General features: G+C 27.9%; 2 protein-coding genes and 1 pseudogene across 2 annotated transcripts; all 3 read left to right on the forward strand.

The window, feature by feature from the left end:
- The first annotated feature begins 72 nt into the window (after positions 1–72).
- Positions 73–4,359, forward strand: LOC139775472 (uncharacterized). Its single transcript, XM_071711503.1, has 9 exons — positions 73–216; positions 429–545; positions 969–1,086; positions 1,170–1,431; positions 1,592–1,711; positions 1,935–2,025; positions 2,363–2,508; positions 2,940–3,072; positions 4,127–4,359. The coding sequence occupies exons 1-9, from the start codon at positions 73–75 to the stop codon at positions 4,178–4,180; spliced, it is 1,185 nt and encodes a 394-aa protein (XP_071567604.1). The 3' UTR covers positions 4,181–4,359.
- Positions 4,360–6,187: 1,828 nt separating this feature from the next.
- On the forward strand, positions 6,188–10,183 carry LOC139775474 (uncharacterized; annotated as a pseudogene).
- A 1,277-nt stretch (positions 10,184–11,460) lies between these two features.
- LOC139775471 (uncharacterized) lies at positions 11,461–20,468 on the forward strand. Its single transcript, XM_071711502.1, has 16 exons — positions 11,461–11,723; positions 11,984–12,103; positions 12,172–12,289; positions 13,209–13,470; positions 13,918–14,034; positions 14,663–14,753; positions 14,885–15,030; positions 15,151–15,283; positions 17,058–17,177; positions 17,706–17,823; positions 18,295–18,556; positions 18,630–18,743; positions 19,191–19,281; positions 19,382–19,527; positions 19,600–19,732; positions 19,804–20,468. The coding sequence occupies exons 1-16, from the start codon at positions 11,580–11,582 to the stop codon at positions 19,855–19,857; spliced, it is 2,169 nt and encodes a 722-aa protein (XP_071567603.1). The 5' UTR covers positions 11,461–11,579; the 3' UTR covers positions 19,858–20,468.
- The last annotated feature ends 241 nt before the right edge of the window (positions 20,469–20,709 follow it).

A 20,709-nucleotide genomic window follows, 5' to 3' on the forward strand; every position in this document is an offset into this window, starting at 1 on the left:
TATGGAAAATAGTGGTAGAGGGAGGTAGCTCTTCGTTTCTCGGCGCAGAAGTATTGTGACAGCCGCGGGAAGATGAACTTCGTCGGGGATGGATACTATAAACTCAATCGACGTCTCTTGTTATCAGTTGGCTTATGGCCGTATGAGCATTCAATCTACAAGTACTGTCAAATGATACTTTGTAACATTATTGTAATAATTACGACGATTTGCGAGGTAAGAATATTATGCTAAACTTTGCAAAAAGTGTTATCACATATTAAACATGCTCTGTCTCATTTACTCATAATATATTATAGCTTTTATGCAAGAAATTATTATCCCGTTAATACGATCTATAACGATCTATAAACACACGATTTACTCGCTTCAAAAATTAATAACTTGTGATATAAGTATTATTGAGTTATCGAAATTCATGGTTTTAGATTGCGAAATTGATGTCATTAAAACAAAATGATGTCATGCTAAAAGTTCTCTCTCCTCTCATAATTTGCTTCATTTATATTATAAAATATCAAACGTTTTGTATTGTCGCTAGAAAGGTGAGTCAACAATGCATTGCCATCCGTATATTTATATTGTTCACCTTTTTTATTTTAAAATATCATATTAAAAGATGTCATTAAAATGTGCTTTGCTGATTTTATCATAGGACACATAAAATTGTTTATTAAATATTGATCCACTCTACATTGTAATGTACGTTCTATTCTGCCAATCTGATATGTGTGATAGTCTTATCAAGTATATTTCTTATATATTTCTTCGTCTATTTAGATTTTGTATTTATACGATATTGAAAACGCACACAATACAAATTTACAAGTTTCTTTTTTATTTTTTATAATATGTAACAGATCTTTATACAATATAAATTTGAAAACATATGTCAATGTTTGTTACAAAAAACGATTAACTTTGCCCGTGCATTTAAGCTTCCTCATTTTATAATTCTTTGTGAACAGATAAGATATCTCATGGATCATGTAGAAGAAGATTGGAATATGCTTAAAGATAAAAAAGAATTAGAGATCATAGAAAAGTACACTTACATTGGAAGTATGTGCACTTTGAGTTTGACAAGTAAGAAAGAGATACATATATGTAACTTTTTGAATAATCGTAACATATAATTGTATTGAAAGTACGCTCTTTCGTAATTTCAGTACTGGGTTTTGTGGGTGTGTTAATTTGTCTTTTCGTGCCGTTGATACCAAACATCCTCGACATCATTGCGCCATTGAACATCTCGCGTCAACGACAATTCATATTTCCGGGAGAATACTTTGTCGATCAGCAAAAGTTTTTTTATGCAATTTTATTACAACTAGACATTACATTAGGCATAATAATCACTACTTTGATAGGCACTGAATCGTTGTACGTAACATACGTACAACATGCTTGCGCAATGTTTCAAATTGCCAGGTAATAAAATAAAAAAAGATTATGTCTGTATAATGTAGATTGTTTGATTTTATTTTCGTTATGCCATTCGATATTTTTTATTTTATTTTGAGTTCTTTGAGTTCTTTAATTATAATTGATACGCTATCAATTTTACAACGTACAATCGTTATTTATGCAGTTATCGGATGGATCAAGCATTCAATGATAAGTTTTTACAAGGTTACACATCTGAAAAACGAGCAATCATCATTTGCAAGAGGATAATTGAAGCTATACATATTCACAAAAGAGCTCTCGAGTCGGTATAATGCATTTTGTTTATAGTAAAACGGAGTAAAGTAGTAAACAGAAAGATATTTGATTGATCGATTAATATATCGAACTATCGAGTCTCTATGAGAATTGACATTTATATCGTTAGATCCGAAAATCTCTCAAAAATCGCGCAGAGTAAGGAGAGTAGCACGCGACAATTGCAACGATGATGCAATAATCGATGCAATAGTTTCTCTTTCTTCAAGGTTTTCCGAATCCCTATGGTCTACTCTGGCGATATCATACAGCATTCTTCTTATAATCGGTATTACATCTCTAATTATTCATCTTTTCTGTGTGAGTAATACCTATTCTTTTAATTATATTTTCAGATAACAAGTTTTTCTTAAAGCGTTGTTAATTAGACAGCGCGCGCGCGTTTCTAGATATGTATAAACAAATGTGTGTGTGTGTGTGTGTGTGTGTGTGTGTGTGTGTGTGTGTGTGTGTGTGCGTGCGTGCGTGCGTGCGTGCGTGCGTGCGTGCGTGCGTGCGTGCATGCGTGAGAGTATAATAATCAATCATACAATTGAAAAACACATGTTATTTTCTATAAGAATCTTTTATTAACATATGTTATATGGCTAATATTTATTCCTAAAGTTGTTCAATTCATTGCTCATACTTCTTTTAGCTTTTTCAAGCAGTTCTGTTTGTAAAGAAAATTGATGAAATCGTAACATTAATTTTATTTACCTTTGGTCACATTGTGTACTTGTTCTTGGGTAACTACGTTGGTCAAATTTTAATAGATCACAGCGCTGGTATTTTTCAGAACACGTAAGTATACATAATGTGTTCGAATATGTTTCAAAATTCTAAAAATTTTTTAAAATTTCGAAAAAAATATCTATAAACATATTTTTTTCCATTTCCATTTCTTGCCGAATATTATAATATACATGATTAAATAATAACTAAAATACATTTACATATCCAATAGCATACTAACAATAATAATTAACACAATATTTTGATTGTTAATTATTTTATATCTCTTCCTGTAATATAATACCAAATTTATAACGTGGTTAATACCAGTCATTGTGATCGAGTCTTAAGATATGCTTTCTATATAGATATTATATATGTTTTTTATATATATGTAAATATAAAAGCAAAAGAGAAACGCTCAAAATAATTCCATATCGTACTAATGATATGAGATATAGTCATAAATGATGAAAACTAATATCCAAATAAACTTTTAGATACGTCATACGATGGCAAGGCGCGCCTTTACAAGCACAAAAATTACTGCCAATTATAATGCAAAGAAGTATGAGAAGTTGCAAGATGGTTGTGGGCGGAATGTTTGTTCCATCATTAGAAGGCTTTGCAACGGTAAAGGCAACGCCAGTAAAGCAAAATATTTAACTCTTTTAGAGATAGGGGAGACCGGGGCTAAACAGTCCGTTTTTTTTCGGTGCCGATTTTTAACAACAAAATAAATAATTGTAGTTAAATGTGGTATACCACTGTAAAGAGTGAACCTTTAGCTACATTTATATAGGAAATTTTTGTCTACGTCGCTTTGTTTAACCGGTATAGAGCAAAAACGACAACGGTGGAAAAATTGAAATCTCAAAAATGCCGGGGTTAAACAGTCTACCCCCTGGGATAAATCAGTTTCAGGTTTGATCGCCCATGAAATATTAAATATCTACACTGGATTCGTGTTCAGCATGCATTACTCTTTATAATCAGCATGCATTTATAATCACGTACCTCGAGATTTGGAGAGCAAATATTATTGCAGATATTACAAAATTTCCACGCGCAGAAAATTTCACTTTTTACCACGAAAACACGTTTGCCCTCGTAAAAATCATAACACGGCAGGTAACCTGCCGAAACTCCGTTGGTCACATGGGTACCATAAGTAGCGTTTACAATGTTAATAGCGAGTTCGCACAATATACAGGTTCCGAGATATTTGATTAGACGTATTTACCCCGTAGACTTTTTAGCCCCGGTCTCCCCTAGTCAAATTTTAATACCTACAAAGCTTATTTAACTTATTCATTTTTTAATATATTTTATGTGTTTAAAATCCACTTGCAATTAACATTCATAATTATCTTCTTTTTTATACATATTTTATATGAACTAATCTTTAATAATTCATACCATCGCTAAAAAGTTAAATAAAAATTGCCGATATATAATTCTCTTACAATTAATTAAAGATAATGCCCTTTCGGTCGGGCTTGATCTTGGTAATCTAATAATAATAGATATTTCTGTGTCTGAATTTTTCTAATTCGACCAAGCTTTTTAAATCCAGCTTGACCGAAGAGAGCATTTTCTTTTACAATTAATTGTAAGATTTATATAGTTCTGTTTTACTTATTATATTGTATAACTTCCTTTCCATAACATAAATTTTGAATTTCAGCTTATGAGCACGACTCTGTCGTATTTTACGGTACTCTGGTCAGTACAGAAATAATGCTATTTAAAAAAGATTTTTTATAACATAAGTTGTAGTCAACTCCGAATTAATAGAAAAAATAATAATATAATGACATACTCACAAATCATTATCATTATTTAAATTTGTTAAACTTTAATGATAGTGAAAAATGTGACAAAAACGTAATAATTAATAATAAATAAATTCCACATCAATTATCTTTATTTTCCTTACTCATTTGTATTATATTATTGTTAATTGATTAAAATTTATAATGATTGTTTATCTATTTTTTTTATTTATCTACGACTAATAGTAAAAATAATGCAATTATAATATTATTAACTTTATAATATTTGTTTAGCATTGTCCGTAATATGTGCTAATAATTTTGATCTTTTTATAATTAAACATTGATTGATAAATGTACATTACTTTATCAAATTATAAATCTTTTAGACAAAAACATTACTTAATTTTACTTATTAGTATTCTATTTATCTATTAACCTCTCCGGGGCCGGAAGCCTAATATTAGGCGCTGGAGTGGCGCCGTCTTTTTCGTAGTTCAACCCACTGACAAGGACAAAAATGTTCTAGCACTAAAACTAAATAGATCGTCCAAAAAAGGGGCCGGTCCTGTAGAGATTAAGGTGCATAAGCATTAATCTGTTCTTAATTTATTTATACCCCGATATATGTGAATTCTATTTTTACCAATAGTAGACCAATAAAGTTAAGGATGATACTTTGTTTAACGAGAACGTACTAAGTTTATAAATGTTACAGTATACCGTTATATCCTCTGTATTGTATTGTTATGACATAATTATAACAAAGTATGAAACAAACTGTCTGAACTATCCAAATAAAAGTGTAGAATTCCAATCGAATGAAAGCTTCAATGCTAGAAATGATAATCCGCATATACCTAAACGATCTGAAAAAAAAATAACTGCAGTTTGCACGAAAAATTGAAAAAAAGGAAGCTGTGAACCGTAATATTAGAGAATTCATTGTGTAGTTCTCTATTCATATCTCTTTTCACATTTTCCCTCAGAACAGTTTTGGCCGTTGTCGAAAATGGATTTCAATGGAAGCATTACATCCTCAATCGCATACTTTTGTTATTAGTTGGTTTGTGGCCGTATGAGAGAGATGAAACAATATTTAAACGAGTTAAAATGTTGATATTATCTAGCTTTATGTTTCCATATATCGTTGTAATATCGCACGATCAGGATAAATGTACATAAATCGAATATATACATATGTTTCTTTCTCGAAATGCTAAAATATATGTATGCATTGAAAATGCCTTGATTAAAATCGATTTATCTATTTCTTACAAGCTTCTTTACAATTACAGTTAAACTTTTCATTTAGTCATATACTTCTTCGAAAAATCCATTATTTTTATCAACTTATGCCACAATAGCCCCTTATTTGACATATAGATTTTATTCAATCATTGTCTTATGCTTACTTAAAAAACTATAAATTGCGAAGATAATTACAACACAAGACGACATGGTACTTATACTAAGAACTTTTTCATTCCTCATTCCTTGTTTCGTTTATATATTTTGAAATACATCACTTTCTCATTGTATACTTTTACACTCCCTTCGAGTAGGTATTGTGCTTATAACATTAATATTGTCACGTGTTTATAATTATAAAATAATTAGAGTATTTGTGTGTGGTTATGTATGCGCATTCGGTTTAATGTTAGGGAGGAAAAAGAGAGAGAGTGAGTGAGAGAGATAGCCCTTTCTACACTGTTCAACGATAATACCAAAAATACCACGAGAAGTACAAATTAATCAATATCAACCTGACATACTATTATTTTAAAAATGTATACTAATAAAAGAATTTTATAAAAATGTATATTACATTGATATACGTTCATAAAGAAGAAGTAAAATTTCAAAAAACTTGACATTTTGTATATTGCAAGCTTCCATCCTATTGATTATAATTTTGATATTTTTGTTTTACAATCGTACTGATAATGAGATCTGAAGAATCGTCGTCTGAAATGGAGTTTCCTGAAGAGCGATATTATAAACTGAATCGCATTTTGCTATCAACAATTGGTCTTTGGCCATATGATGATTTCAAAATCAGACATTTTCGTTTTATATTATCTTTATTAATAATCATATCGTTTGCAAGTACTCAGGTATCTGTATAATTATTTAATTTGCATTTTTAATTATACAATTTTATGACATATCTATAAGTCCCCTCTCATATAATATTTTACTATAGTAATATCTATACTGATATGAATGTACATATATAATATTTTTTATGTTATCAAATATTTTATTATTTATATTGTGTTTTTTCTTATATTATACTTTGTAATATCATATTATTTTAGTCATTATGTACCATAATCTTTTCAGCCGCTAAAATTATTTGTCTCAGAATATAGCTTTGATCTTTTACTAGACGTACTTTCTTATCACATCCTTGTCTTAATTGGTTTTATAAAATATGTAACATTTTATGCCGTCTTAAAAAATGTAAGTCCAACAGCAATTTAATTTAATGGAAATAAATTATTATATAACAATAATACTTACTATACTTATTAGTAGATTAAAGAATTCCGGGAACGAGTTCGAAATAACTGGGATGCTTTGAAAAATAATCGAGAAATCGAGATAATAAATAAACAGGGAAGTCTCGGAAAATTATTTACAATATCCATAATGGGTAAATATTAAATATATAAATACTATAGCTTACGATAAAATAATTGTTTATGATTATTGATGCTAAATTATTAAAACGTAATCTAAAAATAAGAAAATCATTCTTCATAATTTTACCTTTATATTGTGCTGATATGTGTGTGAACATATAAATTTCTACATCTGAAAGAAAGTTGGAATTAATTAAAAATGTATTTGTTGCTCAATATATAAATATTAAATCTACAACAAATGATAATTTATGTTTCATTAAAGCAACACTGGCTTTAAATTGCTTGAAAAATTTATTAATTAAAGATGTATTGTGTATATGTATATATACCTATTATACATATTACATAGATATATACACGTAAAACAAATATATTTATGTAAATCTTCTCATATACATATACATATATACAAGGTGTAATTAAAATAAGGGGACAAATTTGGGGGCAAGCTGACCACACCAAAATATGAAAAAAAGTTCATATCAACATATATCCACAAACCCCCTGTTACTGAGATACAGCTCAAAATGTTTATAAATCCAATTCACTATTTACAATTACAAAGCGATTGCTTGCTAACATGTGTGTATGTATATGTGTATATATATATATATATATATATATATATATATATATATATATATATGGAGGGGTTAAAGCCATAGTGGTGTAAGTCACTTTTTTTTACCTATCGAGTTAAGTTCATAGATGCAGTCTACACATGCAGATATGTTGAAAAAAGAAGAAAAAAAAAGTGGTCAAAAAATTGACTTACACCACTATGGCTTTAACCCCTCCATATATATACACACATCTTTCATATGGTTCATCCGACAATATGTCTTACATGTCAACAACGATTTTCTCGCTTCTAAGACAGATATTATTACGTATTAAATAGAAAATACAGATTTTAATTTTAATCACTAAATTTATTTTCATTATATTTATAGTATAACTGATATATCGAATAATTCTAAAATTTATTTATATAAAAGGAGATAATACGTAATTATATTAATGATAATTTTGCTCATTTCAGTACTGGGCTATACCGTAATTTTCTTCTTCATCTTTTTACAATATATCTCAACCTTGCTCGATATTGCAATACCTTTGAATGAATCTCGTCCGCGCGAACTCCTACTTCCAGTGGAATATCTTATTGATCAGCAGAAATACTTTTATGTTATAACAATACATATGTCTATCGGAATGCTTTTTATAGTGACCAGTGGTATAGCTACTGAATCGTTCTCATTAGCAAACGCATTACACGCTTTCGGATTATTTAAAATTGCTAGGTAAACCACTTACCTCGTATTAGTTTTCTTTTTAAAATAATTTTGTTTCTTTTATTTATTTGTTATTTTATTAAATTTAATAGCTGTATTTTTTAATTAGTATTCTTTTCTCTTTTTGTTGCTCTTATCAGTTTTTTAAAGAAATTTTGTTTCTTCAATTTATCCGTATTTTTAAATTTATTTATGTACACTGTACTTTTTTAATTACTAGACGCTACAGACGCGCGCTTCGCGCGCGCTATTTAGCTTTAACATTATGCTATTACTATTACACTATTAACTCCTTGATACACACAACTGTCAAAATATACAATGACAGCTGCAAATGAAGTAAGTGCAGCAAGAGAACCAATCGGCATCTCGGAAAAGCGACAACAATAAACTTCACATCTCTTTTTTAGAAGAGGAATATTCTTTCCTCTCTTTGCTCAAATAGATAGCATATTTTTTTATGATGATGATATTTATCTAAAACATATTGTATTTTTGTTGTATTTATTTGCTTAGATTAGAAATTAGATTAATTGTCTGTTAAATTTGAATTTTTATTTAAAATCTTATTCCATTTGTTTCTATTATTTACGTACATTTATAATGTGCAATTAATATTTAATAGGATCCAATATCTTCAGAGTATTATTAATAATTATATATTTTCATTAAGTATCTACATATTTTATATTAATAAATACATTTACAATTTTAACACGTACATTAAATTCCTATACTATTCATTTAACATTTAACACTTGAATCTTTCTCTTTAAGTTATCGTATGAAAAATATATTAAGCGGAATTAATCTGCATCAGAGAGAGATGTGTGTAACTAAAAAATATGCCATATCTCGTAACAGAATAATCGCTGCGGTGGACTTCCATAGAAGAGCGATCGAGTTAGTATTTTAAACTATGAGTTATTAAATTATGAAGATGTTAAGAGTTTAAAAATAATTATTCATATCGCGAGTTGTGACAGTATTCTTCTAGAGGTGTGATATATATCGATCAATACAATATTTATTTGAAATTGTAGTCTGAATATGATTTTGCATACATAAAAACAAAATTATTTTAAACTAAATTTTGAAATAATAATTTAAAAAATTTATGCATTTTAACTGATCTGTTGAAAGAATAATAACATAAAACGTTTTATTCTATGAGATTTTCTGAATTACTGAAAGTAAGTTTTGGACGAACATATTTATTCTTATTTGTGATCGGTGTGTTTTCGGGAAGCATCAATTTTTTTAACGTGAGTAATGTTACATATAAAGGATAACATTTTATTTTATTATAGTTTTACAAATATCCCAAAAATACGTAATATATTTAAAAACATCAGCTTTTTTATATGAATGGTGCACTGTTGCTTGTAGCTATCTCGAATAGTGACGGAAGAAGATATTTTAGAAATTATTAAATCTGTCACCATATTAGTCTTGCATGTTGTATATTTCGCTCTAGGTAATTATGCTGGGCAAGAATTTATTAATTGTGACACGCATGTCTATCGTACGATGTAAGTTACACGATTGCGCTATATTACTATATTTTTTCATAATATTTTATATCGTCTCTTATATCATGCAATATATGTATATATTATTATTGTAATTATATGATATTTAATATTTGATTTGTAACTACATAGATGCGATACGAAATGGTACAATGCCCCGTTGAAAACAAAAATTAATATTCTTTTTAATACAAAAGACTACAAAATGTTACAGGGTTGATGCTGGTGGCATGTTTAGTCCCTGTTTAGAAGGTTTTGCCGCAGTAAGAAATCTTATTAAATTAATGCGTGCGTGCGTGTGCGTGCGCGTGTGCGAGCGTGCGTGCGTACGTACGTGCGTGTGTAATGCGTGTATGTTTAAATATATACACACACATATACTTATATCTTACATATTAATCAATTATCACGTAAATTAGCTTAGAAAATATTTTGTGTTTTAGGGTGTGAGTATGGCGATTTCTTATTTCATGCTTCTTCGTTCTATATAATCATAATGTCCAAAACTATGAAAAGCTTTTTTGTTATTATTTCCGAAGAAATAGGTATTAACACAAGTAATATAATTAGCAATACAATTAATAAATTAACAAAATAAAATTTAGATATAAAAAGATGTTTCCTGATTTTCTTAATTAACTTATTTTACTATTTCAGTTTATTGTAGTAATACCTATATTACGTGCAACTGTCTTCTTAATGTAAGTAATAATTCATTAAAATTGCAAAATTACGCGAGTAGATATATTTATAAAAAGAAACTACTATTATAATACACTATTATAATGTAACATTCACTATTTATTATTTAAAAGTGTAACCTATAAACTTGCCTTTGTGGTTTGGTTATTTATGATTTATTAGTTTCTTATCACTTTCAAAAAATGTTCAACATTATAAAACAGCTAGTGGCGGGCATCACAACTTTCGACCCAATTTTCGTATCGACGCTCACTAGGTATGCTTTTCTTACTACTGATATAAAGTAACTGAAATCAAGTATTATAATATATTCTTAATTATTTCTTTTAACACATTTCGCTTGTACAACATTCAACACGCTATAAATAACTCAATTTTTTTCTTATCAAAGAATGTTAAATAATATTTTATTTGACGATTTGACCTAAACTCAAATTGATATAATTCGGATTAACGGTATTTTTAATACACATTTTGTCTTAATAATTATATTAAATCAGTCTTCAGTATCTTTGTATTTTTCTTTGTACTTCTTTACCTTTCTTTTTTTTGTATCTTTTTTGTACATTTTTGGATTTTGTAACTAAGAATGTTTGTAAACATGAACATGAATAATTATTATTAAAAACGAAAAAATAATTTGATAATATAATGTTTGAAGCATTTATTAGCTCATGGAGTGTAAAAAAATCATGTAAAACAATTTCAATAAATCCCTACGTAGTTATAAATCGCATGTTAACTTACTTTAATGTTACATATTCTTTACTATCTAACGCGTAAGGATATAACCCTCACCGGAGTAACACTTTATTCTGTTGCACATGCGCTTGCAAAAAGAGGTGAAACAGAAAAAAATATGCTACACACTGAATATATTATAACACATGCAATTTACTTTTTATTTCTTATTATTTTTAATGGGATATAATGGTATATAAGTAGGTATAGTTCTTTTCTTCGAAGGAATGACTCACGCATTTTCTTCTGTTTGTTATTATCTTATATCTCCCTTATTATTTACATGAATACAACCACTTTAAAAATTACTAATTTCTAACTTAACTCCGTATAGTAAACAGGTATTACAGAAATGCCAAAGAAGAGGAAAATAAGCAAGCAATATGAGAAGAAAAAATTTTTCTATAGACCTCATGCTCAGTAATATTTGAACTGTCGACTGAAATGGAGTTCCCTGAGGAGCGGTATTATGGAATGAATCGTATTCTTTTATCAACGATTGGTCTTTGGCCATATGATAATTTCAAAATCAGATATATTCGTCTCATATTATCACTATCAATAATTATGTCAGTTGTTGGTACTCAGGTATTTCTATCACATATTTTTTTGTAATCTATCTACAATTCTACAATGTAGAAATCTCTATGTAGTATTTTAATGCAGTAATATTCTGCTAATATAAACCTATAAATTTCTTTTTTAGCTTATATTTCTCTTGTATACTCTCGGTGTTATAATGATAGTGTTTTCTATATTATGTGTTATAATTTTGTATTATGTGTTGTAATAATGTTTTATAATTTCAAATAATCTCAGGATTTTATTGCTTACTATAATCATTTTAGTGGATGAAATTATTTGTCTCAGAATACAGTTCTGATCTTCTTTTAAAGATATTATCTTATAATATGGCTTTCATAATATGCTCTATAAAGTATATCTCATTTTATGCTGTTTACGAAAATGTAAGTTCAAGAGCAATTAATTGAAAATAAAACTACCATATACAACAATAATATTTATTTACTAGTAGATTAAGGAATTCCGGGAACGTGTCCGAAATAATTGGGGTGCTTTGAAAGATAATCGAGAAATCGAGATTATATGTAAACATGGAATCAACGGAAAATTATTGACGATACTAATAATAAGTAAATATGGAAATTAATATTTATTTAGTAACTTTTGACAGAATTAGTTGATTCTAACGAATTTTACAAGGTTATTGAATAAAAATTATTGAATTGCCTAAAGATGGGACATCATTTTGCACAATTTTCAATTCGAGAAACTAATGGTACTTATTTATTATACGAATACCACTTCCAATTGGAGTGAGTCAGCTCAAACGGCCTTGATCTTGACATATGTTATTGAGGTCATGATCTTAGTTTTATTTCGTATACAATTCATTACATCAGATGATTCCACATGCATGGGTTTTCAACTTTCCACGCGAAGTGTGGTTTACTTTACATTACCCAGTGCTTGCAGTGCGACACGAGGTCTATCATTGTACAATTTGCATGGAATCGTATACAATAATAGATCTCGTTTTGCAATGCAAGCATCGGGCGGTGTGGGAGCGGAAATTGTTTCGAATCGTTTCACATAGAAAATTAAAAACCCATATGGAACTATTTTTATATTAAAAATAATCACTGTACACAAGTAGAAGAAAATTGGACGTGACGCCCATATAATGAATAAATGCCAAATTAATTTTGAACAAGAATATGCTAAGTTATTGATCAAAAAATTGATTGATAAAAATAATTGTAAACTCGATAAAATATTCTATATTATAATAACCGATTGTCCCATTTCTAATTGTAAGATATATTCTAATATTGTAAGAAATATAAAATATCCTAATGCATATTCAGTTGCAAATCCAGAATTCAATTAATTTTATTAAGTTTAAGTTAATTAAATTTAATAACTGACATAACAAACAATTAGGACATTTATATAAAGATAGTGTAATATAAAGAATTAATTGAATGCTGCAATTATTATGATAAATGTTATATACAAATGAAAAAATTAATGATACTTTGACCATTTCAGTATTTATGTGTAGCTTATGGACAATATGCATTTTTACTCAATATATTTCAATATTTCTCGATATTATAACACCTTTAAATATATCTCGTCCGCGCAAACTTCTATTCGCTGCGGAATATTTTATCGACCAGGAGAAATATTTTTATATCATAACAATACATATAATTATTGGACTGTTTGCTGGATTGATTTGTGTAACAGCTACCGAAATGTTTTCATTAACAAACGCATTACATGCTTTCGGGTTATTTAAAGTTGCTAGGTAAATGCATTGTCTTTTTTTTACATATTTTACTTTTGTTTCTTTACTTTACTCACAATTCTATTGATTTTATGATTAAATTATTTAAATTAATATTATATTTCTTTATTCAGTATTTTAATTAATGTTCCTTTCTGTTTTTGCTACTATATAATATTTTATTACTGTTATGACTAATAATCATTTATAAAAGATTTTATTTATTAACTGTGAAGGGATTAATTGTATCAACATAGCTTTTATTTTATTTGTTTTTATTATTGAAGTATTTGCAATATATAATTAATATTTGTAAAGATAGTTCTAAAATGCTGTCAATAATGGTGATATAATTTTAGTTCATTGAATTCATGGCAGGTATATTACTTTTTATGATGTGTATATATATATATATATATATAATATTAAAATTTTATATACGTTAATTTAACATCTGAGTCTTTCTAGTTATCGTATGAAACACATATCAAGCGGAATTAATCCGCATATGTGTGTGACTAAAAAATGTGCCATTTTTCATAATAGAATAATCGCTGCGGTGGATTTTCATAGAAGAGCGATCGAGTTAGTACCTTAAGTTATAAGTTATTAAATTAAAATTGCCTCATATACAAATAGTATTGGCGAGAGTTTAAAAGTTACTGTTTATATCGTAATTACGGATATATATATTGATCAGTACAATACTCATTTCAAACTGCAATGTAAATAATTGTGCATGCGTGAAATTAAACTTATATTTTAAACTATATCTGAAAATAATATTTTAAAACATTATGCATTTAAGGCTCCTGGGTACTCGTCGCGGTCATGTTGGAATGTGACGTCAGAAGCGAGAAATGACACGTTGAAAATTCTTGCGTAGTATTTCCAAATAAAATGCAGGCTTGTGCGCAGGCGCATGACTAGATTTCGTATTACATTCATTTTTTGGCTGTTTATTAACTGTCAAGGGAAAGGGGTAGACTTAACTTCAACTCGGAGTATTTTCGAAGTGTGCTGAAGTGATCTGTAGTGTTATTTTAAGCAAATATCTTTTTATTTGGAAATACTACGCAAGAATTCTCAACGTGTCAATTCTCAACATTTCTCGCTTCTGACGTCACATCTCATGAGATGTCGGGAAAGAGCCCAGGAGCCTTAACTGATCTGTTGAAGGAATATAATAACATAAAATATTTTATTCTATAAGATTTTCTGAATTATTGAAAGCAAGTTTTGGACGAGCATATTTAATCTTATTTGTGTTGGGTGTGTGTTCGGCGAGCATCAATTTATTTAACGTGAGTATGTAATATCTAACGTATAGCATTTTATTCAGTTGTAATTTTTTACAAATTTCCTGAAAGAATCTATTATTATATATTTAAAAATATCGGCTTTTTTCATATAAATGGCACGCTGTTGGTTGTAGCTATCTAGGATAATAATGGTAGAAAGAGACATTTTGGAAATTATTAAATCTATCTTTTTACTGGCCGCTCATATTATATATTTAATACTAGCTAATTATGCTGGGCAAGAATTTATAGATGGTGATACGCATTTCTATCGTACGATGTAAGTTATACGATTGCAATTATATATTTTCATAATATTTTATTACTTCTTGAGTCATACACATTATTGTAATCATTGTTGTAACATGTACTATTCAGTATTTTGCTTGCAATTATATAGATGTAATACGGAATGGTACAATACTCCGTTAAAAACACAAAAATTGATACTTTTTTTAATACAAAAGACTACAAAATGTTACAAAGTTGACGCCGGTGGTATGTTTGATCCCTGTTTGGAAGGTTTAGCCACAGTAAGAAATTTTACTAAATTGATGGAATATATTTGTTAATCATTTATCGTGTCGATTAGTTACATTAAAAATATTTTTTGTTTTAGAGTTTAAGTATGTCGGTTTCTTACTTTATGGTTCTTTACTCTGTGTAATTATGTGGCCAAAACTACAAAAATCTGTTTTATTATTATTTTGTAAAAATTGAGATACCATAAGTACCTAATGTAATAAGCAATAAAGTTAATAAATTGAGAAATTATTTAATTTTGAAAAAATAATAATAACTGAAACAGAAGCGACATAAATCTTACGACAAAGAAGATATTATTTTCGGTCGGGCTGGAGTTTGGTAGCCTAATTATATTTCTATATGAATAGAAATGCTATCAAAATCCAGCCATAACCTGGAAAAAGAATGGGATCTTCTCTAATTAATATTAAAAAATATTTTCTAATTTTTTAGTTGAATTATTTCTGCCATTTTATTTTATTATAATAATTTTTATTATATTTTCGTTATAAATACATATGCAAATGATAATTTAATACAGGCAATTGAAATATTTTGATTAGATGTAAACTTATTAGAAAAAATATCATAAATGTGTAGTTGTAATTTGTTATTTAAAGACTTGCAGTCCATTAATCATTTGCAATCATTTGCATTAATTATAATTTAACCACTTATGATTTAATTATTAGGTACTCATTTCTTATTTTTTCCAAGAAGTTTGTCAATATTAGTTTATGTATAATAAGTTCAGTGTCTACTTTAACGTCCGATTACTAAAGAAATAAATTCTATTAAAATAAAATATTGTATTTAATAACAATAACACAAACTGTAATAATAACTTAATAATTAAATTACCTGTTTTTGAACCTATCTTCAAGCGTAATTCTTTTAGTCTATTTTCAAAATTTACTTTTAAATTTTAATTAAGTTTTATTTCAGTCATATTACTATCAGCTTATATTGTGATATCAAAACATTATCAAGCAGTTTATTATCTATTGTGCTGTCCCGTTGACTGTCAGCGCAACACTAAACTCTCGTCCCTATAGATTAAAGCTACAAGCGAATTGCGCTTGCGCCGAAATAAAATGCAAGGAAAATAGAAAATATTTACGATATTATCTTCCTGAGAACAAAATATGTAGTTGAACGCCTGCAAGTCATTTTAATAATTGGCCACTTATCTATACAATCGAACTTAGGCTTGCTATAGAAAGAAATTGAGCCTATTTTTTTCTCACCTGACGATTATAAGTAATTTTAAAATAACACCATCATTTGTGAAATATTTTCTTGCAATACAATATAAAGAATTATAAGAGAAAATACATTAGAATTTGTATTGAAGTATGTGCAACTCAAAGCACTACATAAACTTGGAGAGCAGAGATATTTCTAGTATTGTAAAAAATGGACTTTAACGGTGACCATTACTACAAACTTAATCGTATTTTTCTGTCAACTATTGGCTTATGGCCGCATCGCTACATTACGTTGAGGCAAATCCAATGCGTCGTATCGTCGTTTATTCTAATATCAGTAACATTTTTTCAGGTAGGATAATAATTTATGTATTTATTTCTATTTGTATAAATTTTTCCGAAATTATTTTTAAATTTTATACATATTACATATATTACATATATTACATATATTATATATATCAATAAGTAACATCTTCTCTGTAAATTTTTTTAAATTGTTTTATTTAAATATATTTTATATATCCTTTATATATAGATATATGAAATACCTAAATAGGTATATAATTTTTAGTTACTAAGATTGATTACGACGAAATATGATGTGGATCTCGTTTTAAGAGTTTTATCATCCGCTTTGCCATTCATGTTATTTACTGTAAAATATATCACTTTTTATTTTGTCACAGAAAATGTAAGTATAGAAATAGTATTTATTAATAATTTTTATAGATTATTGTGTTATATCTCAATGTCGTAATGCCAAGAAATTTAAATTGATTTTGAAAACAATTAAGAAAAAAGAGAACTATGAATTACAAGCTTTTACAAATAGCAATGATGTGTACTGATTGAAAACATAGAAACTTTGTTATTCATATTTACTTTTCCCAAAAATTTTTTCTTCAGAGAAAGTCTAAAATAGAACCAGTATGAAAAATTATCCGAAATTATTTATCAATTGAACTCAATTTGGACTTGATTCAATAAAATCCGAATTGAACATTTACAGTTGAAGACAGTTTCGGAAACTCATCCTTAGTGATAAATATATTTCAGATCTGACCGACTAATAAATGCAGAAAAATTTCGATTTTTACTTTAAGACATCTTTAACTTAATGCAAATATATTACAAAAGAAAGAAGTTTTCTTTTTTTTATGTAAGAAGTTGCAATAAGAAATTATATTATTCTTTTATTCTCATCTATTATCAATAACAGATAAAGGAATTAATACAACAAATTCACAATGATTGGAACGCTTTGAAAGATAATAACGAGCTTAAAATAATCCATCGATATGCAAAAGCGGCGAGACTATTCACTACAAGTCTAGCAAGTAAATGAATATTTTCATATAGTTAACACTTTGAATGCCGGACTTAATTCGCTTGCCTTTCCAGTAAATCAAATTTTTACTATTGTATAGAAGATCCATATCTCGATAAAATATTATATAATATAATTGCATTATGTAAAATTACTATGCTTAGATTACATTTAATTTATTACTATAGATTTTCTTTAATATTAATTTTATTTACAGAATTACAAATGTAATTTTTTACGAGTTTCATGCATTTTTTTAGTTTGGTAGCGCCGGTCAGCGTCGGTCATCGTGACCTGCAGTACGGCATTCAACAACGTGTTAATGAATATATCATCTTTCATGTACTAATATTTTTATTTCAATCTCAAGCATAATTTTATTGAATATATATATAATCATTTATGAAAATATCACAATATCAATAATAGCATCAAATATTTTATACTGAAAAATTTAATTTTTATTATTCGATAATTTCAGTATTGATTTATGTATGTATACTCATGGTTATCTGCATTCAGTATGTGCCAATTTTTCTTGACATCATAATGCCATTAAATAAATCTCGACAAACCGAGTTATTATTTCAAGTTGAATATTTTCTCGATCGGGAGAAATATTACCACACGATTCAATTTCACTTAGATGTAGGACTTATCGTCGCTGCGATGACAATCCTGTCTACTGAATCATTTTGTTTAACACTTGCCATACATGCATTTGGAATGTTTAAAATAACTAGGTAAATATCGCATGTCCTTTCAATCGCACCAGATGGGCGGTGTTGCTTTTAGTTTACGTTTTTGTTTCTATAGTTATCGCATGGAACGTATAATCGATAAAAGTGCGCCGAATACATTCGTGGGAAAGTATTACGTCTTTCACGACAATATAGTAACTGCTGTAAATGGTCACAGAAGAGCAATTGAGTCAGTATCATAATATACACATTGAAGTCATATATTGATGTATGTTTTGTATTTTGTTAAAAATATATTATTAAATTTTTATATACATAATTATACCGAAGATAAAAATGTCCATTTTCAATTATTCTTTTAGATCTAATATTACAGGAAAAATAATAATGTAACATGTAATTATTGCCTAACTTTTGTAGCTTTATCTGAATTTTTGCATATTTGTCTTATAACAGTATAAAATAATTTTACGGTAAAATAGTTTTATATTAATTTCCAATAAAACAGTTTAACAGTTTAATTTTCTTAGAGTCACATATATAGATGACTCATTTCTTTTGATTAAAAATGAATAACTTCGTCTAGCTCTTTATAAATTGTTTTATCACAAGAGAGATCGAAGGTAAGAATTTTTACAATATTTTATAAATATGATATATTTTGCATGTTTTTAAGATTTTCCGAAATTGTCAAATCAACTTTTGCGATACCTTATTTGGCTTTAATATTGCTTGGAGTAACTTCATCGAGCGTGAATCTGTTTCTGGTAACGCAACTTTTTTTTATCCAAAAATAAAAACGAAAGTAATAAAGTGTACGAATATAAAGAATGAATTGATTTATCAATAAGCATCTTCTTTCGCCAGCTCTTCCAAGTAATAATGTCATCAACCACAATGGATGATTTAATAAGATGTATCATATTTGTCTTCTGCCATTTTATTTATATGTTCTCAACTAATTACGCTGGCCAAAAATTTATCGATCACGACGCTGATATCTACAAAAAGATGTAAGTAACGCAAGTAGAAAATAGCACGTACGTCACCATTCGTACAACCTAATAACATTTTTAACATTGAAGATGCAATATACAGTGGTACGATGCGCCTTTGAGAACACAGAAACAGATATTATTTATCATACAGAAAACTATAAAAAGTTATCACTTAGATATCGGTGGCTTGTACAGTCCATCATTAGAAGGTTTCACAATGGTAATTAAAATTTTTTTTAATTATACAATTCTAATGCTCAACAAATATGAAAAATTAATTATTTATTCTAGCTCGCAAGTACGTCACTCTCTTATTTTACTGTTCTCTGTTCAATACAGAAATAATAACTTATCTTTGTTATATGTTTGTTATATTTTGTATATCTTAGTTTTCTTATTACATCTGTCTAATATATGTATTGTCTAGCTACAAATGTATTCTTGCGCGCGTATAATCATATAATATTTATTCACATTATTCGATACTGTTTATTGTTTACGTACTTACTATGAGATTCGAGCTTTCTAGCTGAGCTCTGCAGTTACTGAATCTCATAATCAACAAGCACGATATCACGTACTCTCTCATGGAAAAAAAAATATTGTTTTCCACTATTGCTGCGCTATAACATAATATCGTTGAAGAGATAAAAATGTGAGATAATTGAAACGTACAGTGTACCTTTACCTACAGATTTAATTTGTATTTTTCCATAATTGAACAAGTGTTATATTGAAATAAGTTTTTCCTTCTTTTTCCTTTCTTTATTCTTATTATTCAAGTATCCCACATTTTCTTCGCGTAGATGTAATTATCTTAAAAATTTAATGTTGCAATTGCATTTAAAATTATGAAGGATATTCACTGTTATTCTTTATTTCGTATTTATACAGTATTACTAGCAATTTTAATGTGCGTTATTTATTTGAGAAATAAAAATATATTTTAATTCTGACTCCGATATAATGAAATTATTTTGCCATTTTAGCTTCTTTGTTATAATATTACTTTATTACCTTTTCTCCTCTAAAATAGATAATAGATCAGTTTAATTATAATATTTCTCGGTTCAGCATATGCTCGAAAATATTTGCTGCTGATAATATAATATGGTCTACAACTTACTTTTATTTGAAGAATTGCAATTATCACTTGTGCTATTATATTTTGAGTATTCTTAATAATTCCGCGCCTGA

Source organism: Temnothorax nylanderi, unplaced genomic scaffold (genome assembly GCF_030848795.1).
Source record: "Temnothorax nylanderi isolate EJ_2023f unplaced genomic scaffold, tnyl_v1.0 TNYL_tig0099_pilon, whole genome shotgun sequence".
Taxonomy (NCBI): Eukaryota; Metazoa; Arthropoda; class Insecta; order Hymenoptera; family Formicidae; genus Temnothorax; species Temnothorax nylanderi.

Bases quoted from the DNA above. Each gene is read 5' to 3' on its own strand.
- LOC139775472 (XM_071711503.1), top strand. From the start codon at position 73: ATGAACTTCGTCGGGGATGGATACTATAAACTCAATCGACGTCTCTTG. The intron at 1,087-1,169 runs GTAAGAAAGAGA...TCGTAATTTCAG, and splicing joins GTGCACTTTGAGTTTGACAA to TACTGGGTTTTGTGGGTGTG. The intron at 1,712-1,934 runs GTCGGTATAATG...TCTTTCTTCAAG, and splicing joins ATTCACAAAAGAGCTCTCGA to GTTTTCCGAATCCCTATGGT.
- LOC139775471 (XM_071711502.1), top strand. From the start codon at position 11,580: ATGGAGTTCCCTGAGGAGCGGTATTATGGAATGAATCGTATTCTTTTA. The intron at 18,557-18,629 runs GTAAATATCGCA...TTGTTTCTATAG, and splicing joins GGAATGTTTAAAATAACTAG to TTATCGCATGGAACGTATAA. The intron at 18,744-19,190 runs GTCAGTATCATA...CATGTTTTTAAG, and splicing joins GGTCACAGAAGAGCAATTGA to ATTTTCCGAAATTGTCAAAT.